Consider the following 26,168-nt stretch of genomic DNA (forward strand, 5'->3'; position numbering starts at 1 on the left):
TTCTGTCCTTCTGAAACGAATAGATGTCCTGCTGGAAGAGGCCATTGCCGACGGGGAAGTCATGAAGTAGGGAAGGGCGCAGTTATGTTCACTTGGCCAACGGCTGTCACGGTGCATTTGATTACTACTGCGGTTCCCATGGAAGTACAGGTGAAAGTCGTCCGAATAATAACGCTGAAGCCATCGACTTGCATCCATTACGGGTAGCGTGTTTCGAGCAGTCGTCGGTCTGCGTAATGGCGCACACAGCCAAAAATGGCAGCCGCAAGGAATTAGGACAGTTGCGGATATGGTTCCAACTGAAATAAAATGAGACCAACGCAGACGTATGCTGTAATACAAAAGCCTTATTCAAAATGCAACCCCCTCTCACATTTTACAAGAAGACATATGAACTGTATTTCTAACCTTATAGCCGCGCGGGATTAGCCGAGCAGTCTAGGTCGCTGCAGTCATGAACTGTGCGGCTGGTCCCGGCGGAGGTTCGAGTCCTCCCTCGGGCATGGGTGTGTGTGTTTGTCCTTAGGATAGTTTAGGTTATGTAGTGTGTAAGCTTAGGGACTGCTGACCTTAGCAGGTAAGTCCCATAAGGTTTCACACACATTTAAACATTTTGAAACATTTCATAGATCTTAATATAAATATATTTAGTTTTATCGATACAGTATTTCTGCTTGTTTCGTTCTTTTACACATCCCTTTCTCTAACCTCATTGAATAGTTCCCAAAATTTATTTAATCTAAAATCGAGCATAATATATTTGTTTGGAAAAAATAAAACTGTGAATAGAAGGAGAAAACTACAAGAATTAGTTTATTCACTGTGCTTCCCGTAATCAGTCAGACACATATTGCAGAATTATGGAGTACAGATAACACAGGATGGGTGAAACAGAACTATCGTGGAAAATACACCGCCTTACAAAAAAGTTAAACAAATAGAAAGGGCATTAACGGATGTCAATGTCACTTTGTATACGCACACACCATCGATGTGTACGTACTTGATTAGAGTTGCAATTCATTGTGGCAAGCAGAGTGACCACCAGAGTGCAGTAGTGTTGTCGATACTTCGTGTTGTTTCCAGTAATGGCAGGGTAAATAAGGGTGTGAAATGAGTCAGATGGTAAGCCATGACTGTGAAAGAGGTGTAGGTGGAGTGCACTCGTGTAGACAGCGGTATCACCAAGTGACATTGTAAGGGACTCACTACGAGACCCCAGTTCGCAGGCTGGTCGAGTCGTGAAGTTTGTGGAGCATTCTGATATGACAGTGGCCTAATACCGGACAGAATCATAATGTGACGGCAGACACACTCGTCATCGAGAATGCGGTTGAACACGAGTGACCACCGGAGGAGGGATTCGCTGAATTGGTAACCTAGCACTTCACATCATTACCTGCTATCCCGCGCCATTGGTCGGAGACAAACTGCAACCGACAAGGGAATTACGGTCGCAAGTGCAGGCTCCCTTTACTACCACAATATAGAGGGCTGCGACCACAAAGCATGGACTAAATGGCGTTGAGCCGTAGTGCGCCTTTTATACCGCACCAGCTCTTTGGGACGACTATCGATTACCCGGCTGTACTACGATCTTTGCCCCTGTTGTGATCTGGCGGCGGGTATCTGCGGTCGGAGAGTTGGTCGTCAGACTCGCTACGAGGCGCTAGGACGTGCTTGAGGGGACGAAGGAGAAAAACACGTGGGCTCGGCCAGCAGCGGCGCGGCAGGTCTACCTTGCAGGACGGTCGCGAGTTTGTGGTGGGCCTCCTTGATGTCAACTCCGGGCGCTGCTCGTCGCCTTGCTTTGATGCCTGTTCTCTCGGAGAGTCCCATCCCTCGAGACAATCTCGAACAACGCTCTCCATCGAAGGTGTAAGTGATTTTGGTGCCTTCGTTTCGTGGAACCATTAGGGTTGTAGCGACTGCCACTTGTTGGTTGGTTGCCCTAATGTGTGTGTTGCTGAAGTAAGAGCAGCTGGCAAGGTGTGTGATCGCATGGAGACCAGTAGTCACTACTAACTTTAAGGAAATCAGCGTCCCCAAAAAATGTAGTAACTGTAAGGTATTGAAGATATTAGGTCATAGTCTACTTGTAATTTTCTGCATACCAAGCTTACACAATTGGCAGTTACATTGCAGACCTATGCAACGAAATTAAAGTGCACAAAACCTAGTTTTGTTGTGAATAACGTGATATTATCTTGAAATTATTTCTATTTCATCTTTGTACACATTGTCGGCCTTAATCAGATGTGCAAATATTGTTTGGCAAACTATGAGAGTGTAAAAGTCTTATACTATTTTAGAGCATTGGATTTGTGTACAAGTCTTAGTTTAAATATTTTACAGCATTGATATTGCTGCCAAATTGAAGTCGTTTATGTTGATAGCACTTTTTTTTTTAAAACTTATATTGTTGTTCATTGATATCTTAGCTTATATTAACTGATATTTGCTTGGTGTTTACCGTGTTTTCTGTGGTCTGTTTGTGTCCCAGTTTTCCGCAAGTGGGGTGTGTAGGAGCGGCGCCACGTTCCGCTTCAGTGCACAGAAGCTGTCACGTGTCGTCTAATGGGAAGTGACTTCCGGTTGGGCCCTGGCGTTTAGGTGTTGTTTTGGACAGATGGTGAGCTGCTTCCGGCATTTTAAGTCAAGTCACCTTTTGCCCAGGGCAGCCTTGCGTCACTGCCCATTTGATAAACATTTAACATCTCTCATGAATATTTAATAAAAAAATTAAATTTGGTTGCCTATGAATTATATTAAGTGTAACGTATTGTGCTGGTTGTGTTATTGCTCAAAAATATTTTAATCTGAGCCTCATTACTAAATTACTTCAGAATGTAATTTATTGTTCATTAAGTAACTCTAATTTGCTGCTCGCTTGAGAAGGAAGCTGTCATTCTGGATATTGTCTTTAAGATGGCCACTTGTTGATTGTATGTTACCTGTTTTATAAATGTGGTCTTGAATAAATTGTTAATTTAGTGATCTGGTAGTTGTTGTGTTTAAGCAGTGACATTATAGGGGCCTTCACCTTCCATGCTAATCCCGACTTTCTAAGACACAAGCGCTGCATTGTGCTGAGTGACGAATCGTAGTTTTCTACTACCCCAGATGATCATCATAGGCGATAACCAAGGAACAAGTTCCATTCTTCCAATTTTTTTTGGAGAGGTTCAGTGGTGTTACGTCTAGCGTCATAGTGGGCGGGGGGGGGGGGGGGAGAGGGGGGCACAACTTTATGATACAGACTTCCTGTGTCCTCATGTGTAACAGTACTGTGGTGAATTTTGTAACCGGTAATACTCGTCCATTCATGGCACATCTTTCTATGAATTGTCTGTATAATGTAGGCACTACTATAGGCCGGCAAGATCCGCAAAACGGTCCCTAACGAAGTATGATTCCAACACAGTGCCAGTATCCGGGATATCAAGGACCAGTTACAATTGTTGTGGGTCAGGCAGCCTCAGGAGAGCATGGCACAGCCTTAAGAAACTCTTCCCAACCAGATCAGACTTTAAATCCAGGTCAGAGGGGGTGCAACCTCATATTGATAATTGGCCTCTTACAGCCAAATTCTTTCTAAATTTGACTGTACTTTATAATCACTTAAATAACGGCAAATACTCTGTCAGTATGTCAAATTTAAATTTTGTTAGTCCGCCCGTTCTCGGTGCTTCATTTTTTTTTTCTGCCATGTATGTCATGCACCTTAAAACTGGCAACCAAACGTACATCTGCACCTGGATGTGTTTGCTGGAAGATGGCCTGTCCAACTTAAAATATTAATGGAACTGATCCATGGTCCTGTTTACGTTACGTTTCGTAGCTACTGATACACTTTTAGAATTAGACCAATAAACAGGAGAAACATCTTTTCTGAAGTTACATAGATTTTGCTATCTCTGAGCTCAAGTAGTAAACCTTTATTCTATTCAAACTATCAATCAAACATGATTATGTTCATATTCCCAATTCAGTAGACATTGTTATTTTTTGTGAAGTTATTGCCATTATTTTTATTTTCATAATTAACTTGAAAACATGTTTAAAAAGAAACGGCAAACTCTCTGGAAGTAAAATTGATGTGCCGTAAGGTCACTGAGCTCACACTGCCCATTTTAACTTTGTTCTTCCTGGAGTAGGTCATGGGGTGTGTCACGAAGATGTCATGTCTGTTTTGCACTTTACTGGATATTATTTGTTGTCTTGTGAGAGACTGGTCTGAACACCGCAATTGTTTAATTTGTGACAAGAAACAATGTGTTAAGATGAAACGCCAACAAATGCTCATTTTGAAGTACTTCCTTTTTTACATTAAAACTTTACCTGCAGCACCCACGAAATGTATATCAGTGGACACTGAGCAGCCAACAATAACCAACCATCTCCTCCAAATGCAAAAATATACTATCGAGAGAAACAATAACCATAAAGGGAAATCAGAGCTCATACAGAAAGATATAGGTGTTCGTTTTTCCATCGCACTGTTCCAGATCGGAATAATAGAGAATTATTGTGAAGTTTGTTCGATGAACCCTCTGCACTTAAATATGATTTGCAGAATATCCATGTAGATGTAGATAACGTCAGAATACAATGGACGAAAACAATAAGTATTGGAAGAATCGTCATATTAACTTTTTTTATAACAATTAATTTTAAATTCTACCTGTGCTCGAAATCCACTGCCATTGAGACAGCAAATTACACAAACATACCCAAAGTATGTATCTGCAATGTTTATTTTATCGAAACCATATATTGTAATTTCGAGTGCATGGGTTTGAATTTGGAGTCTGCAGATAAGATAGAAATAAGTATAAATATGTACTGAAATAATATCCATTTTGCAGGAACAAAATAAACAAGACTGTGGATACTCGTAAAACGTGACTCCACAAAGAAGACATGTACTGGACAGTAAGAATGACTGGCACTGTCGATGGTGGCAGCAGATGAACGTGTGAAAGTCAAGAAAAAAGGTTTTACTTTTTATTTTCTTCTGTTTGTAAATGAAGGACGGTTATAGAAAATTAAACGATTATATTATATTATTCCTGGGTCAAACGGTGAAACCAATCTTTAAAGATTTTCGACAGCTGAAAGATGAGGAATGCTTTAATAGCTTTTGATCAATCTCAAAAGAAGCATTTCGAAACTAGAAGATCGAAATTTTAGAAATGAGGAATACCTTAAAAACTTTTGATAAATCACAAAATGAATGTTTCCAAACTACTGGACAATCACTGACAAAAGGTAATTAATTGCTTCAAGAGCCAATAGATAAAATTATAAAACAAAGTGATAAAGAATGGAATATGTGTCAGAATCTAAAAGTGTAGTGCAGAGATCGATAGATTTCTCAAACGACTGGTTGTAGAGTGAAAAGGTGTAATATATACTGAAAATTTGGCATTTGAAAGTCTTAATGGAAAGACAGATAATTTTATTGCAACATTGTGTGCAGAGAATAAAACTGTAACTAATCCGTCTAATGTAGTGGAAAACATTGATGTTTTGAGTGAAGGAGTGAGTATGGTAAGTAAAAGTAGATGTTCCTGGTGTTAAGAGAAATTGTTTTCCTGCTGTAAAAGATGAGTCATTACCTCAGATGGCTAGGGCAAATGAAGTTTTTACGCCTGTAGCTAAAAACCATGTATGGGAAGTAGGTCCTGAAATTTTCAATAGTCTGTGTTTCCCCAAAACTTACTGCAGTTCTGTAGTTAATTATGGCTTAGGTGGTTCAATGTACCAAAATCAATTTTGTAGTCAGTTTAGAAATAGAAGCATACACGTTTGTAGTAATGCTGTGACTAACCTAATATTTGCAACACCAAACTTTGATGTACAATTTTGTAAATGTTACATGCAAATTATACTGCAATATATCTTTCTATGTTTATTACCTGTTTAGCCTTAGTCATCAGTAAAGAGCGCAAAGCAAAGCGCGCCTATTGTATCCAGGAAGGGGCTTCCATTCTGTTGTACCATCAGTTTTGTTGGCATCGACAAACAGAAGGTGTGCATATAAGTTACTGCTGTTAACATATAATGAAATGTAGATATACTTTGAGACCATGTTATTGGTAGAAACCTTTCTGAAAAAATGCTAATAGAATCTGTAACGAAACAATACTGAAAAACGTAGTTCTGCTGAGACTATTGCCTACGGATTTTACGCCAGTTCTGTGGGATGGAAACGTTTGTGTGCTCATTGCGTTGAAATTATGGCCCATAGTCTTCCAAAGAAAGTTGAGAATATACACTTATTTTAAAAGCAGAGACATAATTGGCCGTTAGCACACAAAAGTACAGTATATTTCACTATGTTTATACTCCTGTAACAACAGAAGCAGATACCTTTGTTAGTAATAGTGTAGATCGTTGATCATAAATTATACAATAGTGCCGTCGATACAGCTAATTTACACAGAGTATCTACTTCTGTTGAAAATTGTCGTAACTGAGATGTCACTTATTGAGAGAAAAAGGGTAACAGTTATTTGTAAAAGGAGAGCTATGTATGTAACATGAAAGTTTTCTAGCTTCTGTGCGACAGAAAATTTTAACTAAGGTAAATGGTAAATACAAAAGTAAAGTACCAATGTTTGTGGTAACTAAGGAATTAAGACACCTTGTGAGAAAATAATTGGTAACTCTGAAGAAGAGTAATACATACAAGCTTCTATTAATGAGACAACAAGGTATTTTCTTGCTTTATTTAACATGTAATGTGGACTTGGAATTTTTTGTGGTATGGATAGTGTTAGGATTTACATTACACACTTAATGATTTTGGTAACGAGTGTCTGAAAAAATTGTTGCCATATCTTGTTTCAGCTAATTAGTGACTTTGTAGTTTTCAAATATGTGATGGTCTTCTGTCCTATTTAGCTATACTCCACAATTTTCAAGTTAATTTATCTAGCAGCCTAAATGCATTTGGGATGATTCATAAATCGTGGGCATTATTGAAAATATTATGGAGAGACAGAGAGCCAGTTTGGTTTCTACTGGCATGCTAAAATTTAAAAAAATGATAACTGCAAGAACATGAAAGTTGTTAAAGATAGCCGGCCGCAGTGGTCTAGCGGTTCTGGCGCTGCAGTCTGGAACCGCGGGACTGCTACGGTCGCAGGTTCTAATCCTGCCTCGGGCATTGGTGTGTGTGATGTCCGTAGGTTAGTTAGGTTTAAGTAGTTCTAAGTTCTAGGGGACTTATGACCTAAGATGTTGAGTCCCATAGTGCTCAGAGCCATTTTTTTTTTAAAGATAATATGAACATGAAAGTTATTAAAGATAATATTCAAAGCAGAGATGTGATTGAAAGTTTCAGTCATGAGTAACATTTACTTCCAATCATTTCACACATAATGTGAAGTATTTATCAGTCATGTCGAAAACAGAGGTTAATGAAAAATTGGAGTGAGTAACATAATATAAATCTAATGAAAAAGAAACTTCTACTGCATGGTATTGTCCTTCTATGCGTGTTGTAGATTATGTCGAGATTAGACTTAAGTGTTGCTGGAATTGTTATCTGTATTAAGGTGCTGAGGAGCTGAATGTTCTTACACTACTGTCATCATGTTTCTGTAAGATGGATTTACTGCTTTTGACGAAGCTTTAATCGACTTCTAAAGGAACACGAACAAATGATGAGAGAAGATGATTCATGGCAAATGTGTGGGACTTTCTGGTGATCATGTTAGTAATTATATTAAGGAGAATTATGATGTTGAATTAAGAAGCAATTAGGTAGGGACATAGTGTCATGTACGGTAGTAAATTATGTTTATGAAATCATGTGGTATGAGATAATGAAGAAGTACTTGAAATTGGAATTGGGGAAAGTGGTTAATTACAAGCCTAAGCAAAAGATAAGTCTTAAGATTTGATGATATTACATATACATAAGTGCAAAAGTATGTGGAATAACTGAAATTTAATCGTTATCAAATGAAAAGGTATGTTATAGTTACATACATGCTAACTTATGTCATAGCAGCAGAGGAGAAACCAGCTTTAAAATGCATAATTGTAATGTACAATGAGATAATAAAAGAAACGAGAGGTCAGTATTGTTCGACATATCAGAATTAAAATTTAAATTTAAAATATCTGTTCTACAAGGGACAAAGTAATTCTGTGAGACAACTTAATAAAAGATAACAATATTTTAAGTGATTGTGAATCTGTACTGCAATTGATTTTGGACTGAATGTTGATACACAATGACGAGAATATTTTTTACAATAGGTCAGGTTCTGATCAATGCTACGGTATTATGTTGATGTAGGATCATTGTGAGATGTTCAGGAAATGTGGTAGCAGAGATGATGTGCAAATAATGATTTTTGGTGATGTAATAATGATGATACTGTTGCTGTTGATGATTTTGTTGATGGTGTATTAATCAAAGGTGGTGAAGCTTAGGGACATGTATTGTCTGATGTTCATTAATATCAAAGGGTATATGTTTGCGTCTGGAAATATGCTGACTGTTCATCACATGGTTATTGTAGTTCTGACAGCTGAGAGAAAAGTAAATTAATGCCATCTAAGGAACTCTTTGATAAAGCATGTCTTGCCATAACAGAGATAGTGAAACTAGTAGAAGAGTTAGTTTGAGAACATATCTGTAACATTATCATGTTGCTGATTACTAATTTATACCACCTGAATGTTGATATGTTTTTTACAGAAATTTTTCAGTTATGTAATTTGAGCTACTTAATATAGTGCGCTTATAATATATTTTATTGGTTTTGAAGACCCATAAAAATTATAACATGTATGTGAATTCTGTTCAAATTAATTTCTTTCTGGTCCAATGAAAATTCATGTGCATGAGCTTAAATGTATTTGACATTGGTCGGCCTCTCAGTAGATATACTTCATTTTCCTTGTATAGCACTAGTAATCACTCCATCACTGAAATTAAACTTTTGCTATCTTGTTGATAGCATATATACTGTAAAGAGCAAAGTTAGAAGCGCATTTTATTCAATATGCAAACTCAGATTTATGTTCATCATGGTAATTATATCTTACACGCATTACATACACTTCTCTTTCACAAAACTGTATCCAAAATTTAATTATTTTTACATTTTTCAAAATTTTGCATTTTCTGCAGTTTCATTTCTTTGGTGTCAAAACTCCGCTAGCATTTTCATGCTTGCAAAATTCTTGGCTGCTGTTTTAATGGAACTGATCAATAGTCCTATTTTCATTTTTTTTTACATACTGATACATTTTGAGAATTAAATCACACAACAAATAAAACATTTTCTGTGAAATTAAGTAAATTTCAGTTTTTGAATGATCGAATATTAAAACATTATTCTATTCATGTCCAAACATAAACTAATTACATCCAAAATTGTTGATCAAACATAATTATTTTTCACATTTCCAATTTAATCTCAATTGAAGTTACATTTGAATTTACTGTCACTATTTCTATTTTAGTAATTAATTTTGAAAGCATTTGTAAAATGAAATGGTAAACTCTTTGGAAGTAAGACCGATATGTTTTAAGGTCACTGTGCAGACTTTACCTGTTTTACCTCTGTTCTTCTTATTGTTGTCCATTGGATGTGTTTACGAGAGTTCATATCTGATTTGTACTGTACTAGATGTGACATATTTTATTGTGAACGACTGGTGTTCATGGCATGTCTTATGGTTAGGTCATGTCTGTTCTGTACTCTAATGTACAATAATGGGTGTGGCATGTTTTATTGTGAATGACTGGTCTGACTATCAAAATTGTTTGTTTGTGAAAAGAAGAGGAAAGACTAAAATTTCTGTGTCGAAGATAAAATGTCCACAAATGGTCATTTCTAATCACATATTTATCAATTAACACCTACCTTTAGCATGCAGGAAATTTGTATCAGTGGACATTGACCAGCAAAGAAGATGTCAAAATACAATGAATGATAAGAATAACTTAAGTAATTAGAAAAATCATTATTTCTGTTAAAAATTTGTTTTAACTTCAAATAGTGCTCAAAATACGCTGCCAGCGAGACTCCTAATCACGCAGACATATCCAAAAGTATTTACCTGCAAAGTTTGTAGTACTGAAATCAATAATTTAAGCTCTGAGTGCAAGGATTATGTTGGAGATCTGTGGTGCTAATTTCATTTTAGTTTCATGCATTCTACTTTGTGGTGCCATTGTCACAAAAGTCTATTCTGATGTATTATGGACAAGTGTTTACGACACTTACCTCTCGATGCTCATAGCAGTGAGTGTGAGCACGGAGCAGACGAAGGAGACGCTCTGCATGTAGTGCACCATCTTGCACAGGAAGGCACCCATCGTCCATGTGTATGAGAACAGCTTCGCCACCTGTGCACATGACGACACACGTTACAAGAAAGTTCACACGAAACTGAATACACTTGGCAAAGTGTAACTAAGCGAGCAGAAAGTCGTAATTTGAAACCTATCAGTGTTGCAAATATGTTATTCAATGCGACAATGAAGTTGAAAATTTGAGCTGGTCTAGATTTACAGCCGGGATCTTCTAGTGATAACTGGTGATCGCGTGAACCATGACTCCGCAAGAGTCGCCCACTGCATCTCCTCAAATTTTCAAGGTCACTGACATTTCTCTCCAATTTTCAACGAACAGCTCAACTACAGATTCTCTCAAAGGCTACGCGTATCAAAGGTACTCGAGGGCTGGGTTTGATAGAGGAGGCGAGCTTTAACTATAACCAAGGACGTTAAAATCGTGAAAACATAATTTTTGTAGTCTGGTCTTGAGCACAATACGATGTTTTCTATTGTAAAGTAGGTAAATGGAAAGTTTCCTCTTTTTATTATACAATACTTACATTTACGTAAGTTACTGTGAAATAATTCTTAATTATGTTAATAGTTTTGAGTGCTTATCTTTTTTGATGAAAAATAATTTTTTATTCATTTGCTGTTGACGTAGCTACTTCACAAATTCAAATTCTTTTAGAATTTTGTACATAAAGAAACACAGAAAGATACTGTACATATTTTATATTTTGGCCATAATTTTCTTCACGCGCAACTATGTTTTTTGCTTGTTACATGTTACCAGAAACTCGAACTCATTAATGAGGACAGTCGTATATGGACCCCGGGCACATTTTGGGCTTACTGTAATTAACATTTACTTCCTCTGTTCATTAAGAAGCTCATGTGCACTAGAGGAAAACACTTTAATTCACTGTTTGACAGATACTGGGGTATGATTCACTGAACCATATCTCTTCATGCATTTGGCCAACATACATATTTACAGGGTATTTAAAAAATGAACGGTATATTTGAAATGGCAATAAAAACTAAACGAGCAGCGATAGAAATACACCGTTTGTTGCAATATGCTTGGGACAACAGTACATCTTCAGGCGGACAAACTTTCGAAATTACAGTAGTTACAATTTTCAACAACAGATGGCGCTGCAAGTGATGTGAAAGAAATAGAAGAAAACGCAGTCTGTGGGTACGCCATTCTGTACATCGTCTTTCTGCTGTAAGCGTGTGCTGTTCACAACGTGCAAGTGTGCTGTAGACAACATGGTTTATTCCTTAGAACAGAGTATTTTTCTGGTGTTGGAGAATTCCACCGCCTAGAACACAGTGTTGTTGCAAGAAGACGAAGTTTTCAACGGAGGTTTAATGTAACCAAAGGACCGAAAAGCGATACAATAAAGGATCTGTTTGAAAAATTTGAACGGACTGGGAAAGTGACGGATGAACGCGCTGGAAAGGTAGGGCGACCGCGTACGGCAACCACAGAGGGCAACGCGCAGCTAGTGCAGCAGGTGATCCAACAGCGGCCTCGGGTTTCCGTTCGCTGTGTTGCAGCTGCGGTCCAAATGACGCCAACGTCCACGTATTGTCTCATGCACCAGAGTTTACACCTCTATCCATACAAAATTCAAATGCGGCAACCCCTCAGCGCCGCTACCATTGCTGCACGAGAGACATTCGCTAACGATATAGTGCACAGGATTGATGACGGCGATATGCATGTGGGCAGCATTTGGATTACTGACGAAGCTTATTTTTACCTGGATGGCTTCGTAAGTAAACAGAACTGGCGCATATGGGGAACCGAAAAGCCCCATGTTGCAGTCCCATCGTCCCTGCATCCTCAAAAAGTACTGGTCTGGGCCGCCATTTCTTCCAAAGGAATCATTGGCCCATTTTTCAGATCCGAAACGATTACTGCATCACGCTATCTGGACATTCTTCGTGAATTTGTGGCGGTACAAACTGCCTTAGACGACACTGCGAACACCTCGTGGTTTATGCAAGATGGTGCCCGGCCACATCGCACGGCCGATGTCTTTAATTTCCTGAATGAATATTTCGATGATCGTGTGATTGCTTTGGGCTATCCGAAACATACAGGAGGCGGCGTGGATTGGCCTCCCTATTCGCCAGACATGAAGCCCTGTGATTTCTTTCTGTGGGGACACTTGAAAGACCAGGTGTACCGCCAGAATCCAGAAACAATTGAACAGCTGAAGCAGTACATCTCATCTGCATGTGAAGCCATTCCGCCAGACACGTTGTCTAAGGTTTCGCGTAATTTCATTCAGAGACTACGGCATATTATTGCTACGCATGGTGGATATGTGGAAAATATCGTACTATAGAGTTTCCCAGACGGCAGCGCCATCTGTTGTTGAAAATTGTAACTACTGTAATTTCGAAAGTTTGTCTGCCTGAAAATGTACTGTTGTCCCAAGCATATTGCAACAAACGGTGTATTTCTATCGCTGCTCGTTTAGTTTTTATTGCCGTTTCAAATATACCGGTCATTTTTGAAACACCCTGTAATAGTTTCAGTGGCATGACATTTCCTTTCCTCACTCTTCTTCAATAAATGAAATTTCTCCTTATTGTGATGAAGGCGCAGGGAAGATGTGGCACTGACATATATGTATTTCAATGTCCTGACGCACGTTCACTTATTGACCCATTTCTCAAGGGTTGGTAGTGCATATCAATTACTAAACCGGAGAAAAATTTTTAGTTCATAAACAATGTTCACGATTTGAATCTGTTTGATTACTACAGTATAAACGTAATGCGGCGAAACACTTACCTCATTAGAAGGCAATGTCAGAGAACTGAGCTTCAAAGTTCCCTCGCAGTATATGAAGTTGATTTCAAATAGCACCACGTAGAGAAATATAGAGGCAAAATTTTATGATCTTTCCATTTACTATTCATGAGATTTTTACCGGTGGGTCCCTAGCTTAGCTGATACTGCAGCGAATGCAGCTAAAATTAACTGTTGTGGAAGACGAACAGTGCGTGGATGGCGATCATGACAGCCCACGTAAAGACGCTAAGGATGATGATGATGATGATGACGATGATGATGATGACGATGATGAGTGCGTGTTTAAAGGGACTAAACTACTGAGTCATCTGTCTCTCCTTATCTAAGAGAAACGCGTAAGAAGGTTAACTGCTCCAACTATACAAGCAAGTCAAAGAGTTTAGAAGGGCGTGAGAGTAGTTTCACGATAGGTAACAGGAAACAGAGATAACCCAGACATCATGTTGCCGAAGAAGGTCTGAAGGTACAACGAAATGAGGGGGAAGAGAATAACCTGCGGTCGCATTGGGTGTACCCGTCACAGGTGGAGGCTCCCCGTGCCGCCCCCTCGCCCCCAGTCCCCCTCCCGCCTTCCACGTCCTCCCCCCCCCCCCCAAATAAAACCACCCGTGGAAGTGGCGGAGTATTATAGTTTAGTGTAAAACCTGCTCTCCGTCAGGAAATCCAACAGTTTGGTCGTGGCTGTCTCGTCATCCACAATCATCTCCAGTAACGAGGTACGCAAGCTGAGAGCATATCACAGATCGCCAACAGGTCGCACCCAACAAGAACATGCGCTGTTGTCAATAGACTATCGCAGCTGCAGTGAGGAGGATCCTACCGATACAGAAGGAACTCGTGGGTGAGTCTCGTGTGGTCGCTGCGTAGTCGACACAATACAATGGCTTCTGTCTGAGAGGCCTAGAAAGATGTATGCCACACCTTAGTGGACTCCTTAATCGCTCTCGTTTTGGATCGTAGCTGCCTGCCACTCCAATTCCCAGAGACTCAAAAATATTGTGTCGAAGCTGTAATCGGAAGTCTGTATCCCGACATCAAGTTGATCTCCTTTAACCGCGTCTTCAGCGAGATGGTCAGTAAGTTCATATCCTGGAATGCCTATGTGATTCAGTGTCCTGATGAAGGCCACTGTCTCTCCAGAGCTGTTGAGGTCAACCAATGGGTCCTGGATGTTGGCGAACAAAAGAGTTTTGGGATAGCATAGGGTTATCGTATGGGCACTAAGGAACTGCAGTACCCTCTGTATGTAATGGGTATTATAGACAACGTGTAATTATAATGATCCAGTTTCCTTCAATTTTCTTTTCATATTTCTGCAATATGTGATCCCTAAGCTTAATGTCAGTAGACAAGTCTTAGTTTACGAAAACGAAACTAGATTTTTTGTATGGAACTGTGCAGTTCACAGTTCCAGCGGCGTGATGTCTGCCTCGGTTGCCTAAACGCACATAGGAAGCTGCACAGGAGGCTGCAAGCAGGAGAGAGCCGATCCGATCGTCGCGGCTGGTGAAGGCTCAGTGTGATAAAGTTGAGAGTTAGATTATTACCCTGCTTCCAGCAATTCTATTCGATTTATTATTTTCGGTTCTTTCGTTTTACAGAAACCTTTAACCACAGCGTTGCATCCACAATATATAAGTTCTGTGACTAACCTCTCTTCAGCAGCTTAAGTTGTCACAGTTGTCTCTCAATGATAGAGCTACAGTTAAGGAAAAAGTTCGTTCAACACACGATATTCTAATATCTTTGTCAGGCGTAAGCAACAACGAGAATACAGGTTGTCCCCAAAAACACTGGTAAACTATTGGGACAGGTTTCTTCCACAAAAGAAAAGAAAAAGAAAATCTGGAAAACAAGGGCTCTGAAGACCATACCTTAGGAGATAGGAACGCTTGTTCATCTTTAATACTATGAAACACGTTTATTCTACTGCTAGCTCTTTGCTTTTCGTTTTTTGGGTGGAAATAGTGTGGACCAAAACAAGAAAAAAAATTTCTAGTAAACATAAGCTCTAAAATGCGTACCTTAAGAGCTAAGAGTGTGTGTTCAGTAAAAGAGATGTGTTTCACACCAGTGAAGATGATCAAGTGCTCATAGCTCTTAAAGTATGCACTATTTTTTGCTAGACTTTTTTCTTGTTTTCATCAATACTTCCTCTTCCCAAAATATGGAGAGCATAGTCCTTGCAGTAGAAGAATCAAAATTGAACAAGTGCTCATACCTCGTAAGATATGCATTTAAGAGTCCATGTCTACCAGATATTGTTACTTATTTCTGTATAAGGAAGTTGTCCCTAACGTTTGTCGTATTTTTTTTTTTTTTTTTTTTTTTTTTGGACACACACTATATTCGAAGCTTTAATTGTGCATGCTGATGTAACATCGCATCTTCTTAATAATTTTCCAGATGTGACGTGCAAGTGTTTACATTTTTATGAACGAAATTCCTGTGACAACCGTGTGATAAGTCAAACAGTGTAATGAGTACACACTTCACTAAAAATTTCTACATAACTGACAATCTTGATTTGGGACCAAGAATCAGAAGCTTCCCTCTGAACTTTGCGTCTAAGCAATAAATGAACTGTAATACGACAATCAGGTGGTAGTCCTCCGACTGAGTAGACGTATATTGAGTATTTGACCGAAGCTCATTCGATGTATTTTTTAAATAAGGAAACTTGTAATATTTCGATTTCCAAAATTTAGGTGATTTGATAAGGTCGTGACAATTTAGATACGAAAGATAATGATTGCTTTGTCTCAAGAATATAGAATACACCCTTGCTAATGTGAAAAGATAACTACTAGTTTTTATTTCAGGTGGTACAGAGTATACGAGTCCCGAAATTAGCAATCCTGGAGCCTCCGCAAAGTTATAACTTTGCTGAGAGAGTTTTTATTCGCCGCAAAAGTGTTTTCCTTCTTTGAGGTTTTCCTAGAACGGTTAATGCTTACCAGATTCCAATCTAAAATCGCGTCTTGCTGGGACAACTTCCGCGCGGTCTCTTACGAGCATTTCAAATTAATTCGCCTTAGGCGAACTTAGCGGCGGGATGTCGGGCAGCAGAAGACTAAATTCGGAGAGCTGGAGAAATCCACGACCAAAATGAGAGCCACTTTGTAAGTGCACTGCTACACAAGTAATAAAAATTAAGTATATAGTTAGGAGATTAGCTTTGATATTGCAATTAAATTCCAGATAAGAGAACATCAAACGGATTAAAATTAGTTTCGTGTGATACATTAAAATACCAGTGGCACAGTTGGCTAAAAAAGAGCCGTGAAATTTGTTCCAAAATAATAGACAACAATTTCTCTTATGGAAACTTTGAAACCTGCTTACATGGACAAGTCGATGAAAAGGATTCAGTGAAGCCAGGCGTATTTAGACAATTAGTAAATTTTGCAAGTAAGAATGACATTTGAATAACCGCTTAGGAGCAGGATCAAAGGTCTTTCCAAGATTATTTAGAATGAGGAAGTTGCCTGCCTGATACAAATATACCTTGGGGATATAAGGACGGAAACTAGAAAACCTTACTATATAGCTGCCCTGGGTGATGACAAAACACTCTTTCGGAAAGTACTCAAATGCCACTTGTTCTACGGTGCGTATTGGATAGAGAATAGTTTATCGTTGTCGGGTATTCCTTACTCCAGAATATCAAACTGCAGGCAGCATATTTTAGAATAAGCGGACTTAATACTTAAAGGAAACGGACAAAAATTGACACCTCAGCATGTGATAGTGCAAACGTGACAAAAGGCAAAAAAGAACAGTTTCAAGCAAAAATTAAAGCTGGTTACAGTGACGTACGTATCATTCACTGTTATGCATGTCAAGCAAATGTAATAATAATAAAAACAGAAAGTTTTACATGAAAACCATATTTTTTTCTAAGATTCTGACTGTTGCCACGTTCTTCTCGAGATCAACACCTGTGTCCATTCTCAAGAAGCATACGGATATCAGCATTCCACAGCCATCCTCTACAAGATGGAACTTCGACATACGGACCATAAACATACTTTATGCAAATTTGTAACTTTTAAGAAAAATGCCCTACTGAAATTCTGTGAACACCAATGGCAGATAAAGCCACTGCACAAGGCACGGAAATTTTAAAATACGCGGATGTGGAAAATTTCAACACTTAATTAGAGCTTTCTCACTACAGTTTGCCTCTCGTTTGAAATAATTTTCAGTCAAATGCGGTCTCAAGAAATTAGTGTGTTTAAAGTTAATAACAATATAGCAAATTTAAAACGTCAGTTATAGAATTAAAAGACAGAATACTACGGAAATCCTTCAACGACACTCCCGGTAAATGCTAAGAAAGTGTGTGTGCGTTCGTGTGTGTGTGTGTGTGTGTGTGTGTGTGTGTGTGTGTGCGTGTGTGTTGATATAATGGACAGATAGTTCTCCTCTGAACACGTAGCGCTGCCAAACTGTTCATCATAAAATGCTTCACTAGTTTTAAGAATGAACATCTGGAGAAGAGAGGGTACTGATCACTGAAGCGTATGCAATTACCGACAGAAAAAAAGCTTGAGACTAAAATTATAGGCTACTATTGTAGGTCTGATGTTCATGAGTATCGCAAATTAATCGAGGTGCTGAAATTTAAATCGGAAAATAGCTTAGATGATGTTCTTCGTGACGTTACAAAATTGATAAAAATCCTCTTGGTAGTTCTCATGACTGCATCAGGAGAACAAAGCTGCCTTTCAACAGTAAAAAATAAAAAATAAGTTTTCTAAAAAGAACTATGGATTCCCCCAGACTAAAAGCGCTTTCATTGCTTCCAATGGAGCAGTGTCATCTGGACATAAAGGATCTTTTCGCGCAAATGAGAACAAGGCTAATGGATTTCATTTTTGAATGAATAGATAAGGCTTAAACTGTTACAAAAGTGGTTCAAATGGCTCTGAGCACCATGGGACTTAACATCTGAGGTCATCAGTCCCTTAGAACTTAGAACTATTGAACTTAACTAACCTATGGACATCACACACATCCATGCCCGATGCAGGATTCGAACCTGCGACCGTAGCAGCAGCGCGGTTTCGGACTGAAGAGCCTAGAACCGCTCGGCCACCGCGGCCGGCTTAAACTGTTACAGTGTGGGTTAAAATAAGTTTTGTATTTTGCTGGTATTCATGTTTCTTCATCTAAACGTAAGCATTTACTAATGGTTCCTTTGAGATTAGAATATACTGTTCTTTCTTTATTTATATTAATTATTGTTTTTCTTATTGAATTTCATTATAATTATTTTTTCCTATTATTTTTTTAGTTTTTTCTGTTCGTGAAGGGGTTTTAGGTCTTTCTGTTTTGGTTTCAATAATTCGGTCTCATGATAATGATCTTTGTAAATTCTTTTGGTTTGTCTTTATGCTAAAGTATTTATTTATAACTGTTTTTTGATCCCTCTTTGTTTATTAAATAATTGTTGATGGATGGTTCATTCTTTAATGTTCGTGTCAAGTTTTATTTTTATGATTTGTGTACATTTATAAATTTCATTTTGTTCTAATATAGGATTTTATCAAATTTATCATTAAATTTTCTTTTCATACACGTTTGTTTCCTTTTACAGAATATTAAGACAAAGACTAAAATTTTTCTAGAGAAGCTCCCCACTAATTTTAGTTACGAGCTGCCACTGATCACCCTTAGCGCAGCCGCGTAGTCCTCTGCAACCAGGGAACCGACGGACAACGGAAGAGGCAGATGCAACCACAAAGCCGTCAGCAGCATCCAAGGAACCGATACTATATCCCTACAGAACGGGAAGACGTGGAATATGCTGATATAATAGCTCCATACTTAGCAGTCATATTATAAAGGCTCGCTCGGCGAATGATTCGTACTTGAACACTGGGAAGTTGCACAGGTCACACGAATAATCAAAGGAAATGGAAATAATCCGCTAAATGATAGACCCATATCAGCGACGTTGATTTGCGGTAGGATTTTCGAACATACACTGCATTCGGACGTAATGAACTGCCTGGAAGAAAATAATCTATTGACACATAGTCAGCACCGATTAGAAAATATCGTCCTTGTGAAACAAAAATGGCTCTTTATTCACAGGAAGTAATGAGTACTATAGACAGGAGACCTCAAATTGATCAAATTTTTCGAACGTTTCTATCAGCATTCCTCACAAGCGACTTCTGATCGAATACCGAGCTTATGGAGTTTCGTCTCGGTTGTGTAACTGAATTTGTGATTTCCTGTCACAAAAGTCACATCTCGTAGTAATTGGTAAATGTTGTTGTTGTTATTGTGGTCTTCAGTCCTGAGACTCGTTTGATGAAGCTCTACATGCTAATCTATTCTGTGCAAGCTCCTTCATCTCCCAGTACCTACTGAAACCTACATCCTTCTGAATCTGCATAGTGTATTCATCTCTTGGTCTCCCTCTACGACTTTTACCCTCCACGCTGCCCTCCAATGCGAAATTTGTGATCCCTTGATGCCTCAGGACATGTCCTACCAGCCGAGCCCTTCTTCTAGTCAAGTTGTGCCACAAACTTCTCTTCTCCCCAATCCTATTCAATACCTCCTCATTAGTTACGTGATCTACCCACCTAATCTTCAACATTCTTCTCTAGCACCACATTTCGAAAGCTTCTATTCTCTTCTTGTCCAAACTGTCCATTGTCCATGTTTCACTTCCATACATGGCTACACTCCATGCAAATACTTTCAGAAACGACTACCTGACACTTAAATCTATACTCAATTTTAACATATTTCTCTTCTTCAGAAACGCTTTCCTTGCCATTGCCAGTCTACATTTAATATACTCTCTTCATCGACCATCATCAGTTATTTTGCTCCCCAAATAGCAAAACTCCTTTACTACTTTAAGTGTCTGATTTCCTAATCTAATTCCCTCAGCATCACCCGACTTGATTCGACTACATTCCATTATCCTTGTTTTGCTTTTGTTGTTGTTCATCTTATATCCTCCTTTCAAGACACTGTCCATTCCATTCAGCTGCTCTTCCAAGTCCTTTGCTGTCTCTGGCAGAATTACAATGTCATCGGCGAACCTCAAAGTTTTTTTTTCGTCTCCCTGGATTTTAATACCTACTCCAAATTTTTCTTTTGTTTCCTTTACTGCTTGCTCAATATACAGATTGAATAACATCGGGGAGAGGCTACAACGCTGTCTCACTCCCTTCCCAACCACTGCTTCCCTTTCATGCCCCTCGACTCTTATAACTCCCATCTGGTTTCTGTACCTGTGGTGTCACCGCCAGACACCACACTTGCTAGGTGGTAGCCTTTAAATCGACCGCGATCCATTAGTACACGTCGGACCCGCGTGTCGCCACTATCAGTGATTGCAGACCGAGCGCCGCCACACGGCAGGTCTAGGAGACTTACTAGCACTCTCCCCAGTTGCACAGCCGACGTTAATAGCAATGGTTCACTGACAATTATGCTCTCATTTGCCGAGACGATAGTTAGCATAGCCTTCAGCTACGTCATTTGCTACGACCTAGCAAGGCGCCGTTATACTTTGCTATGTATCTAATGAAGCATCTACAGTAACGAGAGATGTTCACCAATTGTGGATTAAAGTTAAGTATTCTACCAGTTACCTCCTGTTTTGCTAGTCTTATTTCTCTGGCCTGTTCCAGACTTCACGACGGTTTGCGTGAGCTTTAACGCGTGACTTTCGGCTACCTCCGAGTGGCTTGGCTGTCTTGCCACGCCACTACAGTACAAATTGTAAATAGCCTTTCGCTCCCTGTATTTTACCCGTGCCACCTTTAGAATTTGAAAGAGAGTATTCCAGTCAACATCGTCAATAGCTTTCTCTAAGTCTAGAAATGGTAGAAACGTAGGTTTGCCTTTCATTAATCTTTCTTCTAAGATAAGTCGTAAGGTCAGTATTGCCTCACGTGTTCCAACATTTCTACAGAATCCAAACTGATCTTCCCCGAGATCGGCTTCTATCAGTTTTTCCATTTGTCTGTAAATAATTCGTGTTAGTATTTTGCAGCTGTGAGTTATTAAACTGATAGTTCGGTAATTTTCACATCTGTCAACACCTGCTTTCTTTGGGATTGGAATTATTATGTTCTTCTTGAAGTCTGAGGGTATTTCGCCTGTCTCGTACATCTTGCTCACCAGATGGAAGAGTTTTGTCAGGACTGCCTCTCCTAAGGCCGTCAGTAGTTCTAATGGAATGTTGTCTACTCCCGGGGCCTTGTTTCAACTCAGGTCTTTCAGTGCTCTGTCAAACTCTTCACGCAGTATCGTATGTCCAATTTCATCTTCATCTACATCCATTTCCATAATATTGTCCTCAAGTACATCGCCCTTGTATAGACCCTCTATATACTCCTACCACCTTTCTGCTTTCCCTCTTTGCTCAGAACTGGGTTTCCATCTGAGCTCTTGATATTCATACAATTGGCTCTCTTTTCTCCAAATGTCTCTTTTATTTTCCTGCAGGCAGAATCTATTTTACCCCTAGTGAGATAAACCTCTACATCCTTACATTTGTCCACTAGCCATGCCTGCTTAGCCATTTTGCACTTCCTGTCGATCTCATTTTTGAGACGTTTGCATTCCTTTTGCCTGCTTCATTTACTGCATTTTTATATTTTCTCCTTTCATCAATTAAATTCAATATTTCTTCTGTTACCCAAGAATTTCTACTAGCCCTCGTCTTTTTACCTACTTGATCCTCTGCTGCCTTCACTACTTCATCCCTCAGAGCTACCCATTCGTCTTCTACTGTATTTCTTTCCCCCATTCCTGTCAATTGTTCCCTTATGCTCTCCCTGAAAGTCTGTACACTCTCTGGTTTAGTCAGTTTATCCAAGTCCCATCTCCTTAAATTCCCACCTTTTTGCAATTTCTTCAGTTTTAATCTACAGTTCATAACCAATAGATTGTGGTCAGATCCACATCTGCCCCTGGAAATGTCCTACAAATTAAAACCTGGTTCCTAAATCTCTGTCTTACCATTATATAATCTATCTGATACCTTTTAGTGTCTCCAAGATTTTTACATGTATACAACCTTCTTTTATGATTCTTGAACCAAGTGTTAGCTATGATTAAGTTATGCTCTGTGCAAAATTCTACCAGACGGCTTCCTCTTTCATTTCTTAGCCCCAATCCATATTCACCTACTATGTTTCCCTTTTCCTACTGCCGAATTCCAGTCACGCATAACTATTAAATTTTCGTCTCCCTTCACTACCTGAATAATTTCTTTTATCTCATCATACATTTCATCAATTTCTTCATCATCTGCAGAGCTAGTTGGCATATAAACTTGTACTACTGTAGTGGGTTTGGGCTTCGTGTCTACCTTGGCCACTGTAATGCGTTCACTATGCTATTTGTAGTAGCTTACCCGCACTCCTATTTTTTTTGTTCATTATTGAACCTACTCCTGCATTACCCCTATTTGATTTTGTATTTATAACCCTGTATTCACCTGTCCAAAAGTCTTGTTCCTCCTGCCACCGAACTTCGCTAATTCCCACTGTATCTAACTTTAACCTATCCATTTCCCTTTTTAAATTTTCTAACCTACCTGCTCGATTAAGCGATCTGACATTCCAAGCTCCGACCCGTAGAACGCCAGTTTTCTTTGTCCTGATAACGACATCCTTTTGAGTAATCCCCGCCCGGAGATCCGAATGGGGGACTATTTTACCTCCGGAATGTTTTACCGAAGAGGACGCCATCACCATTTAATCATACAGTAAAGCTGCATGCCCTCGGGAAAAATTACGGCTGTAGTTTCCCATTGTTTTCAGCCGTTTGCAGTACCACAACAGCAAGGCCGTTTTGGTTAGTGTTACAGGGCCAGATCAGTCAATCATCCAAATTGTTGCCCCTGCAACTACTGAAAAGGCTGCTGCCCCTCTTCAGGAACCACACGTTTGTCTGACCTCTCAACAGATACCCCTCCGTTGTGGTTGCACCTACGGTACGGCTATCTGTATCGTTGAGGCACGCAAGGCTCCCCACCAACGGCAATGTCCATGGTTCATGGGGGGGGGGGCACAATTTATTATAAATCAAAATTACACTTGTACAAACGAAGTATAATTATTGGGTATACATATCTTGTTACTTCTGGACGTTAAGACAAGACTTGGGGACGGGGCTGTAGGGGGATATGGCCTAAATTCTGCAGTCACCCACAATACTAGAGTTCGAAATGGACAAGGAAGCTTGTTAGCTGACCATTCAGAAAAGAATTTACTCTAATAATTAGTGAAAGGTAAGATACGAGATCCAATAGCTAATACGTAAATATATTGAAAAGGCAAACTATGAACTACTTGTGGATGCACGTTATTAAAGCGGCCTCCCGTCCATAAACTAATAAAATTCATAAAAGTCATTCCGCAACACCTTGATTTACGAATGTGAATAACAAGGAACGCGGGCTATGCTACTTCTGATTCAATTTAGATATCGTGTGCAGAACTACTAGCCATGTGTTCACAAGTGGTCGACAAAGAAGGGAAAACCTAACATACAAAGGCCGTTATGAAATATTCACCAATATCACGGAGTATTGAAGAAGGAAAGACATTCGCTGAAGGCGAACTAGTTACGAGGGTGGTTGGATTATACCGGGCGTGGCGACTGAGAGTCCCACGTATGTTTTACATGCTGCAACCGACCAAGCCCTGACGCCAAGTCCAAAAAGAAAACAGCAAAATGAGGACGAAATAAAAGCAGTGAGGTGCAAATCCTCCCGAAATTAAAGATCACCTAACACTTTAATATATATTCGTGACTGAGTCCTCTTCTGAACCTCTCAAGAGCACGCATGATTACCAGCTTGCAACCGTCTTCTTCTGGATCTCACAACCGACTTCTCACGACTGCTAACCGCCTACCGGCCGTTGCTCCAGTGGTGCCGGGACTTGTGGGGGTAACTAGCTGCCGTTCAAGCAGACATTCCTGAATTGGCGGAATGACTCATGATTTAATAGAATCTAGCCAAGGAGTCGCCAGGGTGGCCCCTCTACAGTGCCATACGTGCAGGAGAAACTGAGTTTTAGGTTGGTACTACTATTTAGAAGAATAAGGACTACTTTGGTTTCTCCAAGTGGTTCAAACAACCGGCCCATGCTTCCAAGCCAAAAGGTCAGCCCGGGAAAAGGAAAACCAACATGGCTAGGTGATGGAGACTGCTGAATATGGAAATAAAATAAAAGTACTTTGCTCCAATCCTCTCTCCAGTTTCATTACGGTGTCATATTGAAAAAATCAGCAGAATGCTATTGCCGTATTAGTAATGATAGTACTATGACTACAATAGCGTAAATCGTAACTAAGTGAAAGAAGAGCAAGGTAGATGCACGTCTTTCAAGGTGTTAATAAAAATTGTTAGGTTGCCGCAGAAGTTCGTAGCGTTTTTCCATAAGAACAACAGGTACATTTAACAGCGACTTTAGTCATAGATACTATATTCTCCTTCACTGCTTACGATAGTTTCCCAACGCTGTGGTAACCTTCCGATTCTACGACTGTAGAAATCACGTGGTGTTGAGGCGGAGAAATCGTCATGCCATGTTCGGAGCGCATTTCATGCGGAAAGCAAGTTCCTTGAAGGTAGGTCAATAGAGAACGAAAATGGTGAAAATTTGAGGGCGCGACATTAAGTGAATAACATGGGGGCGGAATGACTACCCAACTCAACTCCTGTATAGTGGTTTTTGTCAGTCTGTCACAATGCAGGCAGATTTAATCGTGAAGTAGCATTCTTCCTGGTCGTTGTTCCTGGACTGCGTGTACAAGACGGCTAATTTGTTAACAAGAAATAGCTACACCCCGAAGAAGCAACTAGTACTACACCACACCGTCGCTCTTCCTCCAGATGAATAACATCTTTTGTGGAAGGGCACAGGGCTTTGTAAGGGAATTCGCTGCTTTGTTTGGGTTCAACCACTTCTTCCTTTTGTTTATGTTGTCACAAAGACACCATTTCTCCTCAGCGGTAAAGATACAAGATAGGAATGGTCAGTGTTTCCACAATGAGATTTCATATCAGCGCACGCTCCGCTGCAGAGTGAAAATCCCGTTCTGGAAACATCCCCCAGGCTGTGGCTAAGCCATGTCTCCGCAGTGTCCTTTCTTCCTGGCGTGCTAGTTCTGCAAGGTTCGCACAAGAACTTCTGTGAAGTTTGGAAGGTAGGAGACGAGGTACTGGCAGAATTGAACCTGTGAGGACGGGTCGTGAGTCGTGCTTGGGTAGCTCAGATTGTAGCGCATTTGCCCGCGAAAGGCAAAGGTCCCGAGTTCGAGTCTCGGACGGCACACAGTTTTAATCTGCCAGGAAGTTTAAAGTTTCGTGGTCAGTGTTGTTCACGAGCCAACTGATGACTATCAAGTAGAGATCCATATATGGCCACCAGCTTATTTTTGTAATTTTTGCTTAGAGCATGCGGTAACCATACACCCGATTATTGAACTTCCCTCATTGCATGCAAATGTGCGATGGTGGAATGATCATGGATGATCACATCTGCCTTCTCGAGCACAGTGACGTGGATCATTATGGCTGGCTCTGAGCACTATGGGACTTAACATCTGTGGTCATCAGTCCCCTAAAACTTAGAACTACTTAAACCTAACTAACCTAAGGACATCACACAACACCCAGCCATCACGAGGCAGACAAAATCCCTGACCCCGCCGGGAATCGAACCCGGGAACCCGGGAGTGGGAAGCGAGAACGCTACCGCACGACCACGAGATGCGGGCGGATCATTATGGATTATTGCGTTTAAACGAGCTGCAGCCAACCCCCAATGTCTTCCTGAAAGTGAAGAGTCAGTAATTTCATAAAGATCATCTTTAAAACGAGAAAGCCGTTTCCTTGCCGTGCTCTGTTCAGTGGCATTGTCCTGACGCACGGCACAAAATGTTTCTGGCTACTACTGCTGCTGTTACTCCTCTACTGAACTCAGACAAAATGATATGTCGGAAATGTTCGATTTCAATACTTGT

At 39.8% G+C, this 26,168-nt stretch overlaps 1 protein-coding gene across 1 annotated transcript in view; it reads right to left on the bottom strand.

Annotated features, from left to right (window-relative positions):
- Positions 1-10,374, bottom strand: part of LOC126416651 (somatostatin receptor type 4-like) — a 366,521-nt gene extending 356,147 nt beyond the window's left edge. Inside the window, exon 1 of the mRNA XM_050084447.1 lies at positions 10,257-10,374. Coding sequence (XP_049940404.1) covers positions 10,257-10,348 — 92 coding nt within the window. The 5' untranslated portion in view covers positions 10,349-10,374. The remainder of the gene's footprint in view (positions 1-10,256) is intronic.
- Between the last annotated feature and the right edge of the window lie 15,794 nt (positions 10,375-26,168).

The sequence above is a fragment of the Schistocerca serialis genome, chromosome 8 (assembly GCF_023864345.2).
Source record: "Schistocerca serialis cubense isolate TAMUIC-IGC-003099 chromosome 8, iqSchSeri2.2, whole genome shotgun sequence".
NCBI classification, from domain to species: Eukaryota; Metazoa; Arthropoda; class Insecta; order Orthoptera; family Acrididae; genus Schistocerca; species Schistocerca serialis.